The 21314-nt window shown below is 56.4% G+C and overlaps 8 protein-coding genes and 2 non-coding genes across 10 annotated transcripts; 7 read left to right on the plus strand and 3 right to left on the minus strand.

The window, feature by feature from the left end:
• Positions 1 to 98: 98 nt before the first annotated feature.
• PLICBS_002195 (uncharacterized protein) lies at positions 99 to 464 on the plus strand (the record flags this gene model as incomplete). The annotated part of the gene is made up of 1 exon (XM_018321827.1): positions 99 to 464. The coding sequence occupies one exon, from the start codon at positions 99 to 101 to the stop codon at positions 462 to 464; it is 366 nt and encodes a 121-aa protein (XP_018179307.1).
• Positions 465 to 3418: 2954 nt separating this feature from the next.
• On the plus strand, positions 3419 to 4777 carry PLICBS_002196 (uncharacterized protein; the record flags this gene model as incomplete). Its single annotated transcript, XM_018321828.2, has 1 exon — positions 3419 to 4777. One exon carries the CDS (start codon positions 3419 to 3421, stop codon positions 4775 to 4777), a length of 1359 nt encoding a protein of 452 aa, XP_018179308.2.
• A 476-nt stretch (positions 4778 to 5253) lies between these two features.
• On the plus strand, positions 5254 to 6123 carry PLICBS_002197 (uncharacterized protein; the record flags this gene model as incomplete). The annotated part of the gene is made up of 1 exon (XM_065599976.1): positions 5254 to 6123. One exon carries the CDS (start codon positions 5254 to 5256, stop codon positions 6121 to 6123), a length of 870 nt encoding a protein of 289 aa, XP_065456048.1.
• A 443-nt stretch (positions 6124 to 6566) lies between these two features.
• On the minus strand, positions 6567 to 6686 carry PLICBS_r0006. Its single transcript, XR_010602337.1, has one exon. It is a non-coding gene; the product is annotated as a 5S ribosomal RNA (ribosomal RNA).
• A 67-nt stretch (positions 6687 to 6753) lies between these two features.
• Positions 6754 to 6873, minus strand: PLICBS_r0007. Its single transcript, XR_010602338.1, has one exon. It is a non-coding gene; the product is annotated as a 5S ribosomal RNA (ribosomal RNA).
• A 2691-nt stretch (positions 6874 to 9564) lies between these two features.
• Positions 9565 to 10422, plus strand: PLICBS_002198 (uncharacterized protein; the record flags this gene model as incomplete). The annotated part of the gene is made up of 2 exons (XM_065599977.1): positions 9565 to 9739; positions 9818 to 10422. 2 exons carry the CDS (start codon positions 9565 to 9567, stop codon positions 10420 to 10422), a joined length of 780 nt encoding a protein of 259 aa, XP_065456049.1.
• A 990-nt stretch (positions 10423 to 11412) lies between these two features.
• PLICBS_002199 (uncharacterized protein) lies at positions 11413 to 12125 on the plus strand (the record flags this gene model as incomplete). The annotated part of the gene is made up of 2 exons (XM_065599978.1): positions 11413 to 11744; positions 11813 to 12125. The coding sequence occupies 2 exons, from the start codon at positions 11413 to 11415 to the stop codon at positions 12123 to 12125; spliced, it is 645 nt and encodes a 214-aa protein (XP_065456050.1).
• A 1365-nt stretch (positions 12126 to 13490) lies between these two features.
• On the plus strand, positions 13491 to 15058 carry PLICBS_002200 (nucleosomal histone H3-Lys79 methylase; the record flags this gene model as incomplete). The annotated part of the gene is made up of 2 exons (XM_018321830.2): positions 13491 to 14071; positions 14131 to 15058. The coding sequence occupies 2 exons, from the start codon at positions 13491 to 13493 to the stop codon at positions 15056 to 15058; spliced, it is 1509 nt and encodes a 502-aa protein (XP_018179310.2).
• Positions 15059 to 15217: 159 nt separating this feature from the next.
• PLICBS_002201 (autophagy protein 16, interacts with Atg12p-Atg5p) lies at positions 15218 to 15946 on the minus strand (the record flags this gene model as incomplete). Its single annotated transcript, XM_018321831.2, has 3 exons — positions 15218 to 15391; positions 15444 to 15802; positions 15862 to 15946. The coding sequence occupies 3 exons, from the start codon at positions 15944 to 15946 to the stop codon at positions 15218 to 15220; spliced, it is 618 nt and encodes a 205-aa protein (XP_018179311.1).
• A 416-nt stretch (positions 15947 to 16362) lies between these two features.
• Positions 16363 to 19071, plus strand: PLICBS_002202 (uncharacterized protein; the record flags this gene model as incomplete). The annotated part of the gene is made up of 5 exons (XM_018321832.2): positions 16363 to 16772; positions 16822 to 17318; positions 17392 to 18634; positions 18685 to 18766; positions 18817 to 19071. The coding sequence occupies 5 exons, from the start codon at positions 16363 to 16365 to the stop codon at positions 19069 to 19071; spliced, it is 2487 nt and encodes an 828-aa protein (XP_018179312.2).
• Between the last annotated feature and the right edge of the window lie 2243 nt (positions 19072 to 21314).

Consider the following 21314-nt stretch of genomic DNA (forward strand, 5'->3'; position numbering starts at 1 on the left):
TAAGCCACCGACCACAACATCGTCAACATTGAACACCGTCACCACCCTCATCATCACACCCTTCTCTCACTTGCGCCGCCATCCGCCAACGTCGCACAATGGGTACCATATCAGCGGTCGCCACGGCCTTGATGGCCATCCTGCACGTCTACATCCTCGTGCTCGAAATGTTCCTCTGGACCACCCCGCGCGGCCGGCGCGCATTCCGGCTCACTCCCGAGTTCGCGCAGCAGACACGCGCCTTGGCCGCCAACCAAGGCCTGTACAACGGCTTCCTGGCAGCGGGACTCGTCTGGGGCCTCACTCACCCGGTGGCGGAATTTTCGGCACAGATTCGACTCTTCTTTCTCGGTTGCGTCGTCGTCGCGGGGGCGTACGGCGGCGCGACGGCGTCACGCAAGATTTGGGTGGTGCAGATGGCCCCGGCGGTGGTATCTTTGGGGTTGGAGTTCCTGCAGGTATAGTCAAACGGTTGGAGAGCAACAGCAGGTGTTGGCTTCATGTTTGACATGGGAGCGACTGGAGCGGCCCGGCCCGTGTGCACCGATCCGCACATCAACTCGCTGACTGGCAATGGTTCAATGCACATCAAAACCCATCGCTGTCGCGAAACAAAATTGTGCCGGAGATGCGAGTAGCAAAGCCTGAAGACCAGACCACCAGAGGTTAAAAGCGGTGAATAGATGTCAGATTCGTGTGAACCTCCCAGTTGTATACCAGGGATTCTACTCTCAGAATTGAACGCATAGGTTGTGGAGACAGACGGTTTCTGTGCGACTGCTGTGCCTGTTCAGGTCAACATCGTCCCGTAGAACACATGATTCGAAGACTGTTCCGTTGGCCCAAACTGAACCACGGCCTGTGCTGTGAACAGATGCGACGATGCAAAGCGCACTGTCGCGAAGCTTTTGATTGTCCGCTTCACGCGCGCTAGTTCAGCCTTACTTCTCACACTTGCTTTGACGAGCTCAGAACAGTTCCTTTGAGGCTCCTCCAAAGTGCCGCCGGCGATGGGCGATGGCAGTGAACACATAAAGCTGGGTAGTGCCCAAGAATATATAATACAAGAACCGTTGGACTGGGCTGAGGCATCGCGTCAACACTCACTCGCAGTCACATCTTCAACAGCACAGTCACGCTCACGCCCGGTCACATCGCCTCCCGCACAGCAACCCCTACGCGTATTCGTGTCCTAGATCAACTCGCTAAACCAAGATGCGTCGATCAAGTACCAAAGGCAAGGGCAATTTCAAGTCAACGCCCTGCCTCATTGATCCCGAGAGGCGCGTGTGCGTCGTGCACGACATATGCCCCCGCCGGCCTGCCCCGAAACCCCGACCTAATCTCGTCCAGGGCAATACCAGCGACAAACCTCCGGCGGGGAAACAGATAAAGGACCGGTTCAAGGCTATCCGTCAAGCAGCTGCAGGAATCACCCATCGACAGCCAAAAGCCAGCGGCTCCGCGGAGCAGTCGGCTTCAAAATCTGCGACTAGAGTCGGCGGCGTAGAGCACGAAGGCGTGCACGTCCAGTCGCAGACGGCTACGACACAATGCTCTGACTGCAAGGACGGGAAGAAACCGGGCTGTGTGGTGTGCAATGACCCGCATAATACTGCCACTGGCACTCAGGCCTCACGCCGGGGGATCTCCACCCCCACGAGGCGCGGTACGCTGAAGCGCGAGGATGCGACTCTGGGCCAGTCACGTTAGTGGTTGGAAGAAGGAGGACGTGACAAGTATCAATAGAGAGGTTAGGTACTAGATTTAAGAACCAAATCATCTTGTTGGGACGTATCCTCCCTTCCACACCCATGCCGCTGTATTGTCCTGGCGGCAATAAGCCTACTGACGGTGCTTGCCAACCGGAGACCTGGGCAAAGTCAAAAAGGGCTGGGTAAGTCAAAGAATCGCGACTCCTTGACCCCTGGTCCCTCTTCCCTAAAGTAAGACTTGAAGCTGGCTGTGGTTAGCTGAAGTAGAGTGATTCATGCAAGCCGCTTCGTTACGGAACAAACCTCCAGCGCAAGTTGCCAAGTGCCATGTTTCGATAACAGTCAATGTATCTGAAGATCTCTTTGTCAATCATCTCCCCATGTGGCGGAAGACCTGCAAGTGCCAAACGCCACAACTCGTAGCACTTCTCGATCTTAGCCGCGATTTCGTTAACAGCGCCTTGCTCGGACAAGTTCTGGCGCTTGAGAGTATGAATGAGATTGATGCCGCCGCCTTGCTCCTACTGTACGTTAGGATTGACTCGAGAAACCTTGACTTTGGCAACATACCAAGTCCTTCGGCAAGGACAGAATGTCATTCGAGCTTGCTTATCAGTCACGTAAGTCCGCATGGGGGAGTGCAAGGGAAGGTATCGTCCTTACAGGATCATGAGATCCACGCTGATTCGCACACATTCTTGAATTGATGCATGTTCAAGAAAGGTTTGGCCGAGATAGATGTCGCAACAGTATCTGTATCCGCCAGTCAAATGTTTTAGAGAATTACTTTTTACCCATACACATATGTAGGCTGGTGTAGGCCGTGTGACTATAATTGTATGGAGCTCCGGTTTGCATGGGAGGGTTTGGGTGAATAGAGATATGCGTGTGGGTGAATAGTGGTTCTCGAAAAGAGACGCCAGCATGCCAGATCATTCGCATCTGGCCGGAGCCTCACACAACATGTCCCTTGTGGTCTCGGCTTCCGCGCCAGTGCGAGTCTGACGATAAGTAGGGGATAGGACCTATACCCTCATATTAGGTCAAATGGAGCACGTCGCTCATGATAAAGAGTCCCGGGGCGAGTTAATTTACGTGGCGCGAGGAGTCAAGAAAACTTGTTAGACTTGCACAAGGCCAGAAGAATCGACGGCTCGCTGCAGCGACAGCTAAAAAGCTGTCTAGGTGTCTAATCATGCATCGATGTGAAACTTGAATCGGCTCAGCGCTACGAAGGCACGTGTCGGAGGCCAAAGATGCGAACCGGGAACGCGCCTTGTTCTATTCGAGCAAGGCAGCGGCACAAGCCACCAGGTCACGGGAATGATGAGGTTCGCAGCATATCCAAGCATCATGAGAGGTTGTTTGCCGTCAATCCTGAAATCATACCGACGTAGTACGTGAGCAGTGGCGAAGAGTAAGATCTACGCGCAGCGCATGTATCTGCTCATCACTGATCAGTGTCGTTGCCGACTCGGCCAGGTTCCGGCCCCGCTCGACTACCTCCGTCAGGAGTCAAGGGCCTAGACACTCGCCTGCTGCAAAAACCCTCAGAGTCAGCGAGCAGCAGTCAAATTCCTGTGAGCAGATTCCTTGCGCCACATGTCAATCCGATCGCAATGAATAATCGCCAGTCGCATAGCCGGCAGCCGCCGCAGGTCTGCATCTTGGTCAGTTGCCCTTACAGCGGCGTAGCACCGCTCATGAGGCTCTTCACTGAGCACCCCGATTGCCACGTCACGAACAGCCTCGCCCTTGCAGACATCACAGGGCTGGACCGATCCATAGGAAACAGCGTTACCAGCCACCGCGTCTTCAGCGATTGTCTGGCAAGCCATGGACGATGGTTGATCAGCGACATTGAAGTAGGAGACGGTGAAGAGTGGTCGCATCAGGCGCACCTCGAAAATGTCACGACTCGGCCGGTCTTGGTGGTCCGCGATCCAATCCGTGTTCTCAAGTATTGGAAGGAGAATGCGCGGGGTAGCGCATACCAGCTCATCGGGCTCTTCAAAAACATGTTCCAGATGCTCGAGCAAGTGCCCGCCGATGCCAACACAATCATCCTCTATGAGAAACTGATCAGCTGTCCACGAAGAGAAGTTAGACGTATCTGCGCCAGATGGGGAATGCCGCTACCAGACCGTATACTCGACGATGTCGCGGATGCCTGGTCAGATGCTTGCAAAGGACGACTCCGACGCCATGGGCACCTTTCCAGCTTGTTTCAAAGCGAGGACGCACCACCGCCCAGTGCGCTGTGCAATGGCCCTCTCTCTAACTCTGAGAAAGACATGATTGAGGAACACTTGGGTCGATTGTATCTTCGCTCTTGGCAAAATGATGCTCAGGAACTACAGAAAATCCTCTTAGAGAAGACATGGATTGGGTTTGATCTCGACGATACATTGCACGAGTTCCGCCGGGCATCCTCGGCGGCCACCATTAAGGTTCTCGCAGAGATTTCAGCAAAACATGGCGTGCCTATCGAAGCGCTGTCGAAGGAATACTCCAAAGTCCTTCGGGCAAAGACCGCCAATGCCTTTTCCGATGGGAAAACATCGTTTGACTATCGAAGGGAGCGATTCCGCTCTACGTTGGACGGCTTCGCCTTGCCGTACGACGAACCTTTCATGACCGAGCTCCTGGAGTGCTACGAGACTACCCTAGTGGCATCACTGGAGCTAAAGTGCGGCGCAGTTGGGCTGCTCTCCACGATCAAAAATATGGGCAAGAAGATTGTCGTTATTACAGAAGGCCCCCAGGATTCACAAGAGAGAACGATAGATGCTTTAGGCATAGGCGGCTACGTCGACTTCGTCGCTACTACAAATCGCTTTCGGGTCGCCAAGACAGACGGCCTCTTTGGCAATGTACTTGCGCATTTGGGAATATCGTCCTCCGACGTGGCCTACGTTGGCGATAGTGAGCAACGGGACATGGTCCCGGCGATGGCTGCGGGTATTTTTTCCATTCACCTTGCCGAGGAGAAAGATGCGCTTCTCACGGCTTCTCCACCACGCATCAATACTCTACGAAAGCTTCAATACATCATTTCCTGATAACGGGAGACGCCGCTGATGCAAGCATCCATAGGCAGTGGTCGTGGGGACAATCGCTTGAGGTGCTGTAATTCTCTGTGGCGAAGCACATGTGCCTTGAGGTCCTTGCTTCGAGCAGAGACTTGGCTTGTAGTGTTCCTGGTGTCTTCCTGAATGTCAGAGACTAGTGTGCTCACGCCACACTCCATGTCGGGAAAGTTTGGGAATAGAAACGTTCACCACACTTACAAGGACCAGCCTGCTGCCGATTGCCTGAAATAGCTCAATGGTCCGTTTGTGAGGCGGTTAGGCGTTGCATTCTACCCCGCCTACTACATTTATGCTGCTGCCTAGCATCTCGCCCCCGTCCGCAGGACCTGCCACGGAGAACTTGGAATCAGCAACTCGACCTCTCGCCCAGCGCTCGACGATCAGTAGTCCGTCTGCTACCCTACAGCAATCCATTGCCTCAAAGGTTGCTCTCATGGACCCCAAACATGGACACACGCTATGCTACACCCTTCTTTGCCTCCAAATCGCGACTACCAGCCCCGCTTCCGTCACCACAGGACATTGAACGGTCGGGCGTCGTCCTGCAACAGTATACTGGCCGTCGGGTGATTCGCTTCAACGACCACTTTATCGTGAAATACGGGCTGAATGTGAGTCTCACAGAAGGCGAGAACATGCTGTTCGTGCGGCAAACACAATTAGTACCTGTACCAGAGGTGTTTGCCTTGTTTTCCATTGCAGGCACAGACGGCCAGAATGTCAACTACATCATCATGGAGAATGTGGCAGGTGATGGGCTTGATGCCGTATGGCTCCGACTGGATCAGCCTGCGAAAGAAAGGGTGTCAGGCCAACTGCGCCTCCAGGTCGACGCTTTGAGGAGCATACCCGCACCGGGATACTTTGGCTGTATTGGACGAAGGCCGTTCGAAGAGTCCATGTTCTGGACCGCACCCGCGGACAGAGTTGATGACGGCGGCACATACAGCGGACCATTTGATACCGAGGCGCAGTTGAACAATGCCTTTGTGCAAAAGTATCTTTACAACAGCGGACTGCCTCACAAAGCCAAATATTATCGTCGCGTGCTGCCACTGGTCCTGCGGAATCATGGCGCAGTGTTCACGCATGGCGACTTGCAGCGAAAGAATATGATATTGAAGGAGGGCGGGGAGATCGTGCTCATCGACTGGGAAACCGCGGGGTGGTATCCGGAGTATTGGGAGTACGCATTGGCCATGTTTGCGTGCGGCTCATGGGAGGACGATTGGCATGAGTATGTTGCCGGCATGCTGACGGAGTATCCGAACGAATACGCGTGGTTTGACATGCTTCGGAGAGACCTGTGGTCTTGAGGGCCGCACGACTAGACAGAGTTCGGTATTGAACCCTTGTTCAGACACTTGTGCCCGGGCTGAAGATAGAAGGACCTGTTTTCTCATGCATAGCTACTCGCAAAGGCAGGGGCTGTGTCGAAACTATGAAGCTCTTGGTGTGATGGGTCTTCGGAGTTGGGTAGAGCCACCCTCCCAGCTCCCAGCATCAGGAGCAAATAACATGACGGCAACTCGGCGCTCTTCGGTACCTGCGGCGGACTAAAGCTTCCCGGCGCCCAGTCTGGCGCATTCGATCTCGTTGGTGTTCCGAACTCGCCGGAATCCCCCACCTGGCCGCACAATGGGCCGCAGCTGTCACGGGCAAAAGACCAACAGCCGCGCCAACCCGTGCTGTCTGCAACACCAAAAAGACGAAGCCGACACTTGCTGGTCGGAACAACACGATGCCAAAAAGAAAAGGAAACATACAACAGCCGGTGTTCGCTGGTCGTCACCGACCCAACTACTGATCTGCCGCTCATAAGCTTGTCTATGGGAGAGCGGACGGGATCCCGAATTTTCTTATGGCTATGGTCGTATGTGCTTGATGTACGACGCAAATCGACTTATAGCCGAGCAGTCAACTAGAGGCGGGAAGAGGGAAAAAAAAACATACAACAGCCGGTGTTCGCTGGTCGTCACCGACCCAACTACTAATCTGCCCCTTACCAGCTTAACTATGGGAGAGCGGACGGGATCCCGTGCTTTCTAGTAGGTATGGTCGTATGTGCTTGGAAGATGCACGATTACTACCTATAGCCGATGAAGGTGAGAATACGTTGAACGCCGTGCAAACGCCAGCATGGTCGGAATATGTGGTGTTGGGACGTCAATCCTGGGGACAGATCCTTCGTCTCCATTGCCCCGCATTTCTCCTTCGCTTTCAAGTTTCGTCTTGTACGCAGGAGATTCGGGTCATCATGGCTTTTCACAGCGCCCTCACACGCTTACCCTCCACGATTTTCGCTAGCTGGTATGGGATCACGCAACAGCCCGTGGGCAATGCAAACTCGTAATTCTGAGAGCGTCGTGTGCCATGGCGAGAATAGGCTTCCGCGCCATAGTAGCCTACGACCACTGACGAGGGGTCACTGGCGTTGACCTGCTGCGCGATAGTGGTGTCAGCAAGGTCCCACATCGCTACCATCTCGGAGGCGTATTCGAACAGCGGTTTTTTGGCATTGCCGCAACCGTTTCGGACAGGTGAAGTTGTAGACGATGGCTCGTGTTGGCCGCCTTGAGCCCATTCGGGCTAGGGCGTCATTGGCCCGGCTGGCAGGTGCTCGTGAAGATGTAAGCTCATGAATGCTCGTGCTTGCAACGGCCCTCGGCATAATCACGTTTGAGATTGTCGCGCACGAGTGACTTTCGAGCTTACAAAACACTGCATCTGTCCCTGCAGTATGCTCAACACGGTGTGCTCAGCGACAAGGCGATAAGGGGCCGCACGACGCGGGCAACAACTTTACCGGAATTCCCTATGTCCGCAATAGCTCCCAGGACGTGGTACGCACCCATGTCGCGTGCAATAAGTCGAGGCCATTTGTTTTGCTGGTGCTGTTTGAGCAGCTAAATATATTCCACCTGATGCAGCGCGCTCACCGGCAACATTTGCTGCCAGTTTCGCGACGAGCGGCAGGTGGTGTTGAAACAGCCAACAGACACTTTGGAAATGCCGGTCTTCCGGCATTAGCTTCTCGGTTGTTTCAAAGATGATGGCGGGTCGGTGCTTCGGTGGGGTGGGAGGTTGGATCTGGTGTTAACGCTGCCGCCTGAAACAACAGGCTTGGACCGCAATGGAAGCCCTCGAACTCTTACAAGGGCTCTCAGAACAGAAGGAGTTGCCGATCGCGGGGCGTAATTTGCATGTCAAGTGATTTCGATAAGTGGCCACCCTCTACCGGAACGCCGCAACATGACTCCTCGAGCCCTTCCGACACCCGAACCATAAGCAGTAATGGACGAAAACCACTACTTACAAGGTACACAAGCAGTTTTCTTGGTGTATTCCTTTCGCTGCATCGTTACTTGTTTTTCGTTTCAACGGCCTAGTCGTCACCTGCATCAATGGACACACACGAGGGCCCGGATACGCGCAACAGACTTTCCATGCGCAGATTCACGACCCTGGAAGGTTGGCGAGAAGTACGATCTGGACTGTACCTTGTCGCGGGCTCGACCATCTCCACCATAATTGCGAATCGAACGTACGACCCAGAGTGGCAGCTGCAAGACGACCGAGGAGCTCAGCCATCACTACGTCCGCTAGTACTCGAAGCCATAGGGCAACCCGTGAATATTGAACTTGGCCGCGACCGGCAACTACCGCCAGCAAAAAGATCATCCAACACAACAGAAGATCGCTCTGACTGCTCGACACAGCGGTCATCATTCAGCCTAGAGGAGAAGGAAAAGCTTTCTGCTACCGAGGCCAAAGTGGCATGCAGTGGATACTTGGAGCGTCCATTGCCCGAGACGCCCTTCCACAGTTTTACTAAGAAGGAGAAATGGCTTGTCATTGTCACGGTCGGAGTCGCTGGCCTTTTTTCCGGACTGTCCTCCAACATATACTTTCCCGCCCTGGACACAATTGCAAAGGTGAGTGCGGCATTGTTAACTCGTGGTAGTTGTGCTAACAAGGATCTCTAGGATCTCAGAGTTAGTCCCACTGCCGTGTCGCTGACTATCACGTCCTATCTCGTAATCCAAGGCATCTCTCCATTGATCTGGGGCCCGCTCTCAGATATCGTGGGTCGGCGGCCGATCTACATCTGCTCATTCTCAGTATATATTGCAGCCAACATTGTTCTTGCCCTGTCCCCGAATTTTCCAGTACTCCTAGTTTTCAGAGGTCTACAATCCGCGGGAAGTGCGTCGACTGTTAGTATCGGTAAGTGGATGATGTCCCTACTCTTCGCAGGCCACAGCCGTGATTCTGAAACCGCTCTGGTCAATAGGAAACGGCGTTATTCAGGATATTGCCACACCAATCGAGAGGGGCGCTTTTATTAGCTTCTACCAAGCAAGTACGTCAGTCCTATGGTTCGACCAAAGTTCGCATCAAGAAGATATTGGTACTAGCTGCAAGTCTCGCTAGTTCGAAATTTCAGCATTGCCATCGGTCCTGTCATTGGCGGCCTGCTTGCACAATATTTCGGTTTTCGGTATGTAATTGGCAATCTGGTTTAGAGCCACGAGTCTGACCCAAGATGTAGATCTATTTTCCTATTTTTGGTGACTATGTCGTCGATAGTTCTCGGTGTCATCATCGTCTTTCTTCCCGAAACGCTCCGCTCTGTTGCGGGAGATGGTTCCTGGTCCATGTCTGGAATCTACCAACCACTGGTCGGACGCTGGAAGACGAAGAATAGACAAAAGAGAGTGTCTCAGACACCGATCTCACGGCCCAGAGTTACTGTCATGAGCTTTCTAGGACCCCTGAAGCTGTTGACTGAGAAGGATATTCTCGCCAACTTGATCTTCGGAGGCACCGTATATACCGTCTGGAGCATGGTTGTTGCAAGTACGACAGAACTTTTCAAGCAGCGCTTCGGACTCGGAGACCTCACTCTCGGCCTAATATTTTTGCCAAATGGTACGTCTGTCATCTTCGAGTCTAGAGTCCGCGAGACCGCAGGTGAGAAACGGGACCAAGCTGACCCTCCCCTGGCAGGCTTTGGCACGATTCTAGGCTCAATGATAGCTGGAAAACTAATGACGCGCGACTTCTTGAACTTCGAGAAGGACTACTTGGCTAGAAACCCACTGGCACCGCCTCCGTCGAAAAACACCAAGGACTTACCTCTGGACTTCCCCATTGAGCATGCTCGCCTGCGCAACACCCCGTACATAACCGCCATTTTTGTCTTGGCCACCGGGATTTACGGCATCACCATTCTCCCCGCCGAACAATTGCCAGTAATTCTCAAATCGGGGTGGATCGCTGTTCCGCTCGTACTACAATTTGTCATCGCGGCGGCGTCGAATGCCATATTCGCCATTAACACGGCGCTGGTGGCGGATCTTTGTCCGGGCAAGGGTGCGAGTTCTACAGCAATCAACAACCTCGTCCGTTGCAGCATGGGAGCACTGGGAGTTGCCGTCGTCGACTCAATGATTGGATCATTTGGGACTGCGGCGACATTCCTGGGGCTCGGCCTGACGACCACAGCTATGACATCGTTACTGGCTGCGGAGTGGGCTTGGGGCATGAGATGGAGGAGTGAGAGGGTCCAAGTCGAGACAGCTATGGCTCAGCACTCAGCTGGTGGTGCTTGAGCAACCCCGGCTACAAGCTGTCATTGTGGCCGCACCCATGAAGGATGCGACCAAATGGTTTGAACCAGTCTTCTGTGGACCCGGTTAGGTTTTGCTGTTATGTTGTGGCTGTTTCAATTATGGCAGTGCCGAGTCACTGCCATCGCCATGAGGTCGGGACATGGCCATCCGTGGCCCCCTACAGGGCAGCCACTGGTGGAGCATGTGGGAGGGACTGCCGGCCGCCGCGATGCACACACGTTGAACATCAAACAGATTGCCCCGATATGAATAGCATGGTTATATAGGCCAATAAAACTACGAGGTCAGTTAGCGGTGTTGCAGATGTATTTCCTGTAACGGCTGTCGGCTGGCCTACCGACTGGCCGTCTTGTCTAAGGTACCGAGTCCGTGCCGGTCACCCGCAATGCAGGGATCGTGCACGGGTGCTTGTAATGCATGGAGAAACGCATGGCTTGGCAATGCGAAACCCCGAACCCCACCACTACACCCCCCGTTCCCAGCGTGCTTTTGACTCCTGAGCCCAGTGCGCCCGCACAAGAAAATGTCTAGTTGACTTCTTCAGTGTAATGCCCTTGCAGAACACGATATATTTAGAACCGTGGGAGCGCGGGGCGTCGCTAAACAGAGTGGCTGCAGCCGACTTCGTGCCTTGGGGTTATTTAAAGTCAAGCTTTAAGAAGTGACTAGGCGCCCGAACTATATCCGCCTTCGTCACTGCTACTGGCAACCTCTTGTTAATAACTTTCTGTAACCACAAGACTGGGCTGTACTTTCGAGCCTCTTTACCTGCCGTAAGACGATGTGTCCAGGATTATTTCGGCGCTACTTAGCATCGTCCGCACTACTGCTTGCGACTCTACTGCAGGTCACGGCCGCTCAAGATGACTCTTTAGCGAAATTTGGGGACACCATTCCGGTCTTTGGCAAGGTAAAGACAATTATTCCCCGTCTGAGACACTACCGAACAATCTTAACAAGAAGATAAAGATGGCGAGAACAGACCAGGACTTTGTCGACGGCCTAGCTCTGGACATTTTTTCGCCTTCCAACCGCACGTTGGTTGTCACCAACAACACGTCGCCGCTTCCTGGTACTTTTGTGACCAGCAGCTCCGGCGAAGGCTTCGTCAGTCTCTCCCGGTATAGCTGGATTGTCAAGTTCAATGAGACGGCCGATGACCTCATCGCCAAAATCGAGCTGCCATACGACCCGGCGCTGCTGAAGATGCACGGAGTAGATGTATCAAACACCTACGTCGGTACGCTTGCAAGGGACAGGAAGTCATGGGTCATATCTGAGTCGCAGAGAAACGTCCACGTGTAATGCTTGCTCCGTCACCCGAGCCGATACCACGCATCGCCGTAGCTTTGCTAATTATCGCAAGCAGTACGGAAAACAAAACGCGGATCATTAAGATGACGTCCCTCGATGGCGAATACATGCTTCTGGGTCGAAAGTCTGAAGACATCGCCAACATCTTTGTCCAATACGGACAAGGGCCAACGCGGACGGTCAACGTCACCGCAGGCGCTGGAATCCAAGAAGCAGAATACATCGACGGGCTCCGCTTCTCTATCAAGTCGGCCAAACCGTTCATGATGAACGTGGATATTCCTTTCGGAGTAAATGAAACAGCACTGCCAGCAGGCACAATACCTCTAAGTACAGCGCTCTACGTACAGACACTACTTCCGGCATAATGTCTAACTTGCTGCCGCGATAGACTCGTTCACATGGGTTGTGAATACGACAGCGGCTAGCGACACCGAGGTCGCCGCGGAAGTACGAGTTCCGTGTAAGTCCGTAACGTTCATAATCTCCAGCGATACCGGTCTAACACGGAACTTGCGATGGATTTTCGATCCAGTCAATAGAGAAATCTTTACGAAAAGGTTTCCCGGCAAACCGCATAAGCATCTTGTGGTGGCACGGCGGAAACTCCAGGCGGGCCAGGCGGCGCCGTTTGACGCACTGACTAGTCAGGCGGTTCTCGAAACAGAGCAGCGGATTAAAGTTGCAAATTTGAGCGATATTGACGGACAGTATATCCTTCTAGTAAGGAAAGGTAAAATGTAAGGAGCGGGCGAGAATTCTGGATACGACGGTCGCTACAATAACGCGGTGGACGATAACAGCTCCCTTTATGTTCACTATATGCCGTACAAAAAATAGCCTGTAAGGTACCATCTTGGCGTAGATACGAGAGCCGCTCAGCCAAGCAGCAGCGCCGGCAGTTGACCAGGCAGAGCCGTTTGGCCCGGCATTTAGCCGACGCTCCCGCGCCGCCGACCACCACCACCCGGGTTGAGCCACACCCGCTCCGTGAATGACGCGGCCCAATGGGATGTGGCTTGCCCTCTTTGTCCCAGGCGAGTGGCCGCACACGCGGGAAGCAGCGCCAGGCTGCAGCAGCGTCAGCACGAGCCACGCGACGGACTCGCTGGGCTGCCAGTGGCTCCAGGCACTCGGGCGCCCACTCCACTCACTCGCTCCAGTGGCGTGGATGCAGCCTGGAGGCTTCTCACGCGACTTCTGCCGACTCGGGCTCCACCTCGCTGCACTGCAACTAGCGCCCTGCCTGCACTTTACTTGTTCATGCTTTGTTCCCGCCGCCTGGGCGCGCGCTGTTCCGGGTCAGTGAGGCTCTGCCAGCCTTGCACCCAAACATCACTCACGCATAGGCCTTCTCGTCCCTCTCCTTGCATCCCCTCCTCCACCACCCACCAGCGGACGTCATATCGCATTTTTTTCTCTTCCCTTTCATACTTTTCGTCTCGTCATTTCTTTGGGAGCCTCAGCATCGCCCAGCCCGGCGCATTATTAAAGGTAGCCTTCATTTTCCTGCGCATTCATCCTGAATCCCTCGACCACTCGAGACAGTCTTGCGACCCAGACGACAAACGGCGGCGCAGCCCCTCCGAGACGGACCCCTGACCTCGTGTCTCGCAATCCCCGAACAAACGGTCGTATCGCCGTCGCCGCCACCGCCGCCTCCGCCGCAGTCGTCACCACCACCGTGCCCGCGCCTGCCAACAACGCACCCGCTCGGGCACCCGCTCCTCGCCATGCCTCTCCTCGGCAAGGGAAATAAGTTCAAGGTCAACCAGCCCAAGATCCGCATCGATAAGGTCGTCGTCGAGCGCCCTCCGCCGCCCAAACCTAAGCAGCCCCGTCCCGCCGCCTCCTCCTCGTCTGCCCGGTCCTCCCCCGCCGCCGGCCACCGACCCTCGCCGAAACCCCCCTCTGCCGCCGCCCGGCATAAGAGCCACTCGCCGTACCCCTCATCCTCGGACGAGAAGCGCCTCGAGCGCAAGCGCAAGGCCGGACGCGATGGCGCCGCCCTGTCCCGACCCTCGCCCGCGAGCGACCGCGTAGCCTTCGACAAGGACAGCGACAACGAGGATGACGGGTGGATGAACCTCGACGGGCGCAAGCGGCAGCGCAGGGGCACCGTTGACGGGCGCTTTGTCGACCCGAACCGCAAGCTGCGCAATGCACGGGCCTTTGAGGGCCGCAACGACAAACTCAAGTTCATCCACGCTACCGAGGTGGCGTCACTCGAGTCCAAGTGTGTGCCCGTCATGGGCGCGCAGAAAGAAGACGTGGCAATAAAGCTGCAGTACCCGAGTCTGCAGCCGCGAGAAAGGTGCGCACGTGGACCGCCCTTTGTCTATATTATTGGCGACCTGATGCTAATCGTCGCAGATTCGAGCTGGTCTGGGGCAAGGACAAAATCGACGCCGTCGAGGCGAGCATACGCATAGTCCGCCACGTCGCCGAGACGTACCTGACTGACGAAGAAGCCGAACCCTTCACCAACCAGAACACGGGCCTGATTCGCCGGCTTGAGAAGGCATCGAACCGCAATATTCAGGATCTCGCTGGGTTCAAGTCGGCGCTACACGAGTACAACGAGACGCTCCTCGGCCTTGTCGAAGACGGCGTCATCGCCAAGAACCTCGACAACATGCACGAGATCCCGCGCAACCTCGTCGCCTTCATCCTCGACCAGGTGTACGACCGCACCGTCGCCCCCAAGGTCGAGCTCCTGTCCAAGTACGAGAACGGCACCGACTACGTGTACGGCGAGCTCCTGCATCCTTTCATCTCCAAGCTGCTCGTCGAGCAGACCAAGATGACGTCCGACCAGGTCTTCGTGGACCTGGGGTCCGGCGTGGGCAACGTCTGCCTGCAGGCGGCGCTGGAGATTGGATGCGAAAGCTGGGGCTGCGAGATGATGGAGAACGCCTGCAACCTGGCCGACGCGCAGGTCAAGGAGTTCACCTCGCGATGCATCCTCTGGGGCGTGCGTCCGGGCAAGGTTCACCTCGAGCGCGGCGACTTTCGCAAGAACGCCGTCATCCATGACGCGCTCAAGCGCGCTGATGTGGTGCTGGTGAACAACAAAGCTTTCACGTCGCAGCTCAACGACGACTTGGTGCGCATGTTCCTCGACCTGAAGCCCGGCTGCAAGATCATCTCCCTGCGCTCCTTTGTGGCCGAGTTCAAAAGCAGCCACAACGTCAACGACGTCGGGAGCACCATCCTCGATGTCGAAGAGTGTACGTACCCTGAGGGATACGTGAGCTGGACCAATGCTGGCGGCCCATACTTTATCTCAACACGCAAGTAACTACAGTGGCTATGTCAGCATCATTACGGGCCTAGGTCCTGCAGGATATGGGTTACATGAGTCACGGATAGCGAATAAGATACGCACATGAATTGCCAGCCATGCTGCTCGCCATCAATAGTCAGTGGTTGAATTTTTGTCAGTGATGCCATGTCGTGATCAGCGGGTCTTGTCGAAAAGTGGCTCGTTTGCCAGGTTCATGGCGTCGGCCTCCTGTGCCATGCGCTTCATCCACCTGTCGACAAGCTCCTTGTTTTCCTTTTTCGCCTTGTCGCGCTCTTTCTCGGCGATGGAGACTTGCAAGTTAAGCGTAATCATCTCGTCCTGCACTTGCTGCGTGTTGTTAGCAGGCAGCCCGCGGTTTGCCAGTGGAGTTCAACCATACCTCGAGCAGCTTCCTCTGTTCCCTGAGCTCGTGCTCCTGGTCCTTTAATCTCATCTTGAGGCTCGCGCGGTCGGCCGTCAGGTCTCGGACGGACCGCGTGTCCTCTTTCGTCTTGGACCGCAGCTTCGCGAGCTCCTCCTCGGCGGTACGCAGGCGGGTCTCTGCGACGCCCTTTGAACGAAGCGATTCGGCAAGGTCGAGCCGCAGCTGTGCAACGCCTGGGTCGTCTGATGGCGTCGAGTTGCCGACAGAAGCCTTTCGATTTGCGGCGCTGCTGGTCGTGGTGGCGTTTGTGATTTGCGATTCCAGCGCAGCTCTTTCGGCCTCGAGGGCGGCTATCCGATCTGCCATCTGCGAGCCTGTCTTTTGTCAACCACGACGACCAGACAAGGGAGGGAGGGGTATAGCGGGGGCGTACAGGCTTGGACGAGCTCCATGTTGACCGGACTCTTGATTTCCACATCCTGGAGAGATGAGAGGTATTCTTCCCTCCAGTTCGGCATGGCGGCTAGCTGGTGCTGGGAAATTGATGTGCCGTTGAGCTGCCGAAATGCACGATACCTGGCACGAGGCTATGGTGGATGTCGTCGATGTCGGAGACGGCCCGGGGGGGCTTGGGGGGTGGCGGGGCAGCGTGCCCCATCATGATGCAACAGGCACAGGGCACTCCGCAATTAGCCGACAAATAGCCCGTGCCTCCAGCGGCGGGCGTGACCTCACAGGCTCCCGTCCCACCAGGCAGACCCATTGGATGCAGCTGCCTGAGCTCGGAGCTCCTCCACTGGCGCAGTCGCAGCTCACTCACTCACCCATCCCACCACATCCACGACGCGCAAGCTCAGCTCAGCGCTCACCCTCGGGCACCGCACGACGGTTTCGTCTCACCACGCTCATGAAACAATGATATGACGCAGACATGATGGATACCCTACACGCGCGCGCCGACTGGGAAAGCGTGGGGGACAGGTGGTTCCGCAAGACGCAGCAGTACACCGAGGTGTTCGACCAGGACCTGGACCTCGACAACTACATCGTCGCCGGCGCGCCGTACGCAGGTGCGCTGGCGCTGTGGCGCGACGAGACCAAGATACTGGAGCACCAGCCCGGTGTCTCCTCGAAGCCGTCGATAGACATCTACAGCCTCGCCGGCAAGAAGATTCGCAGCATCCCGTGGGACCGCGGCGCGATCAAGGGGCTGGGCTGGTCCGAGGACGAGTCGCTGCTGGTGGTCACCGCGGATGGCAATGTGCGATGCTACGACTTGCAAGGCGACTTTAGCAACTTCTCTCTGGGCCACGGCGCGGATAATTATGGCGTGGAGTCGTGTCGGTATGACGCTCGGGCTCCAAGCTGTACCTCGTGTACTCACCCTTTTCAGGTTTTATAACAACGGCATGGTCGCACTGCTAGGAAACAACGCCTTCGTCACAGTCTCGTCCTATACCGAGCCTCGACCGAGACAGCTGGCCACGGCTCCCGAGGGCGAGATCCATTCCTGGGCCATCATCTCGCCGGACCACACCCTCTCGCGCTCTGTCGAGGTGCTGCTCAGCCTGGGGTCGACCGTCTACGTCCTGGACGCCGTGGACTGCGAGGACCGCATGATTGACTTTGGGCCGTTTAGCCACATCACCGTGTCCCCGGACGGGCGGTACGCGAACCTGTACGGCGTCAACGGCCAGGCTCGCGTCATCTCCAGTGACTTTCAAGACATCCTCTTTGTCCACGACTCGGACTCGCAAACGCCGCCCAAATATGTGGAGTGGTGCGGCAGTGATGCGCTTATTGCATGGGAAGACGAAGTACACATCATTGGCCCCGGGAACCAGTCTTCCTCGTACATCTATGACAGCACCCGTGTTCACGTTGTATCAGGTATGCCTTCGGGCCGGTAGCTCATGCAAGGGCTTTGCAATTCCATATACTAATTGCTAATGTCTCGTCACAGAATACGACGGCGCTCGGTTGATCACAAATGATTACTGCGAGTTTCTGGAGCGGGTACCGACTGACACGCTACAAGTGTTTGGGCATGCGTCGGAATCGTCGCCCGCGTCCATTCTTCTCGACGCCGTAGGCCAGCTAGAGATTGAGTCACCCAAAGCCGACGACTACATCCAACTCATCCGGCCGAACCTGACTGAGGCTGTCGACACCTGTGTCAATGCGGCGGGCCGCGAGTTTGACACGAAATGGCAGAAGCGGCTCCTCAAAGCGGCCTCTTTCGGCAAGTCGGTACTGGATATTTACAACAGTGACGACTTTGTCGACATGTGCGAGACCCTGCGAGTGCTGAATGCCGTCAGAGACCACGAGGTCGGCATGCCGCTATCGTTTGAGCAATACCACCGAGTAACACCGGAGAAGCTGATCCAGCGACTGCTCAACCGCCACGACTACCTGCTTGCTCTCAAGATAGCCGGCTACCTCAAGCTGCCCTCAGACCGCATATATGTGCACTGGGCGTGCAGCAAGGTGCGCATCGGTGGCGAAGATGATGACACGATTTGCCGCGTGGTGGTGGACAGACTGTCTGGAAAGCCAGGCATCTCGTTTGAGGAAATTGCCCGGGCCGCGTATCACGAGGGCCGGGGGCGCCTGGCCACGGAGCTGCTTAACCATGAACCTCGTGGCGGGAGGCAAGTGCCGTTGCTCCTCGACATGGAAGAAGACGAGCTTGCACTGGACAAGGCCATCGAGAGCGGAGACACAGACCTCATCCTGTATGTGCTGCTAAAGCTGAAGAAGAAGCTGCCACTGGCTGCTTTCTTCCGGGTCATCAACGCCAGGCCAACAGCGACAGCCATGGTCGAGGCGTCGGCTCTCCAAGAGGGAGACAATACCCTGCTCAAGGATCTTTACTACCAAGATGACCGGCGAGTGGATGGAGCTCTCGTCTTCATCCGAGAGTCGCTCAACCAGCCTGACGCGCGCACTGCCTCTGACAAACTGGCCCTGGCGGCAAAGCTGCTTGGCGATACCAAGGAGGCAAACCTGGAGCTACATGCGCTGAACCAGACGACAATGCTCCTACGACTACAGGCAGCATTCGATCGAGACTTGACAGACACGTTCAGTGGGCTGAGCGTTGATGAGACACTTTTCAAACTGATTCGGCTCGGGTACAACAGCCAAGCAAAGAAGATCCAGAACGACTTTAAAGTCCCTGAAAAGGTTGCCTGGTGGATTCGGTAAGTCTTGATGGCCCGTGTCGACGCATGCACATAGCTAACCAACCCAGATTACGCGCGCTGGTGGCGAAGCGAGAGTGGAACGAGATTGAGGAAATGTCCAAGCAGAGGAAAAGCCCCATCGGCTGGGAGGTGAGTGAAGATTACGTTCTGTTGTGGGAACTCTTGCTAACGCTTACTAGCCCTTTTTCAACCTCACGCTTCAGGCAGGCAACCCGCGGCTGGCGGCCGTATTCATACCCAAGTGCACGGGGCTGGAGCCCGGGGAGACCATCACCATGTACGAGAAGTGCGGCATGCGGGTGCGCGCGGCGGAAGAGGCGGTGCGGCTCAAGGACTACGCGGCGTGGCAGCGACTGCTTGAGGCGGCGGGACGGGGCTCGCAGGAGGGGCGGGAGATTGAGCGTCTGGGAGCGACGGTCTTTGCGAAGAAATAGACCTGGGGAAATAGACCTTGTATCAAGAGCGGATGCAGTATGTGGTCACTGTGCTGGACGAGACGGCACAAACCTAGAGGGTCCGGCCCGGGCCGAGAGGGCAGCCATGTAACCCGGCGAACACGGCAGCACATCGGCTCCGTACCTAGACACACGGCGGGTTCGCCTGCCTGGATGCAACAAGTTGCATAGCAACAACTTACCTTACCTTGCATTTCCCCCCGCCGCAATTCCGTAAACATATGGCATGCGGTCTCCGTCAAGACGGACTCCGATCCTTACGGAGATGACCAGATTCCCTCCTCCGTGGCAACCCCGCCGGGTATAACCCACGGCGATTATTTACTCTGAAGGGTCTTGGTTCATGCCTCAGGTGCGCTGCGTCCATGGGACGTGAAAATACTGACAAGTGACAGGTCGGGGAACCAAATCCAGTTCCAGATCCATGCGTGCATGAGTGGTGCTGGTGCTGGTGGTTGCGCTGCTGCAGCAAGGCGTCCGGGAGTCCCCAGATGTGGAGAGAGGGCGGACGGACGACTTACACGCGCCGGAGTCTCCAGCATGGGCGCGCAAGGGACTGGGGACTCGGGAGGCCAGGCGCTCACGTGTAGGTGCGGGTGCAGTGCGGGTGGTGCGGGTGGCGCGCGTGCTGTCGACGCGGGGTCCAGCCAGGCCATCCCAGCCCCCCAGCCCTGGCGGGCCATGTGACGATGGAGTGTTCATCACGCAGGGCAGGGCGAAACGTGTTTGCGATTTGTGGGCAGGGGGAGGACGGGGGGAGGGGGTTGGCGATGTCAGGTGAGGTAAAGCGCAAAGCAGTTTGGGCAGTGGCCGAGCAGCAGGTGAAGATGGGCGTGAGCTCGTCCAGGCAAGACAACGACATCGTGTCAGATGGGCAAGAAAAGGGCTGAAGGGCAGGCAGATACAGGCGACGAGAGGGACTGGCTGGCTGCGTAGCTGCCTGGCTGCCTGCTGAAGAAGTCGACGGTATCCGCTCCAGGCTTCACAGCTCGATGACGAGGGTGGCGAGCAGGCAGGTCTCACTTCACGAGTCAGCATCTGCCTCTCTCCGCTTCAGCGCCCTTCAGCAGCATGCGTAGTTCAGCTCGCCGACGCAGCGAATCTCGCCCGGCCCGCCAAAGGCGTGTAAGTCCCCGTCCCGCCCTGCCAGCGCTTGGCGGTTGGCACCACACTTCGGCGCACCTCAGACTTTGTGCGATCACGGCAGCTGAATCACTGAAGCTAAAGAAGGGATCAAGAAGGGAAGGGTCCATGGATGCGCGGGTGCTAAATATACCAGCGGACGGTTCACCTGAGCGGGCCGAGCTTGGGGCACGCTGGTGTCGCACCTGGGCGGGCCGCTGGATGGACTTGGCGACTTGCTTACCGAGGTGAGAGAGGCAGTTGGCTGGCATGCTGGTCCCCGTTTCCGCGCGGTAGGGCGGATGCGTGCCGGTCAGCGACGGGGTGTTTTACAGAGGGAGCTGGAGGGTGCCGTAAGTGTGAAAGGTCTTACCTTGCGGGTGGCACGCGGGGGGCGATCCATGGATGGCAAGGCCGCTGATAGTTGAAGTGGCAGCTGGCATGGCGTGCCCGGTGGTCCCTAGGTAGAGCCTCCCGCTAACCCATTGCCCACCTAGCCTCCATGAAAGTCCAGCTTCTAGGTGAGCCCTCATCCCATCAGCAACGAACATTATTTGGAAGTCCGGGGAGAAGCAGGTCGAGCACCACTGCCATGCCGGAATATTCCCTCAAATAGCACGTCTGACCAAGCAACGTCGAAAAAGTGACAGGCACAGCGCTTCCAACGCCCCGAACGCTGCCGACGTTGATGATTTGGAAGACGACTGCCGAGATGCCGTCCAACCTCTCTCCCTCGACCCGTTTCGTACGAGTACGAAGTCACACTCAGACGCACGCGGCGGGCGACGGGCGAGACGGGAATCTCGACTCTGGCCGGGAACGAGCTAGCGCGGCCCCGCCAACCGCCGCCACGACCCAACGCTTATCACGGTGGCGGACAGTGGGCGGGTGGAAGGGGAGCCAACAGCTGTTAGCGCGCGCATTCTTACTCTCCACTGCCCAGGCCTTCTGGCCGGTGGTGCTCAGCACCTAGGCATGTAGGGACAGCCCGAGCCCTGGCAGTGGGCTGGCCCGCCCGTCAGCAGCCATCGTGCCCGTCGTGCCAGGCCGCTTGCAATGGATGCTTCCACCACCACCACCACCACCAGCAAGGTGAGGCG

This window comes from Purpureocillium lilacinum, assembly GCF_023168085.1.
Source record: "Purpureocillium lilacinum CBS 284.36 DNA, scaffold_2, whole genome shotgun sequence".
Lineage (NCBI taxonomy): Eukaryota > Fungi > Ascomycota > Sordariomycetes > Hypocreales > Ophiocordycipitaceae > Purpureocillium > Purpureocillium lilacinum.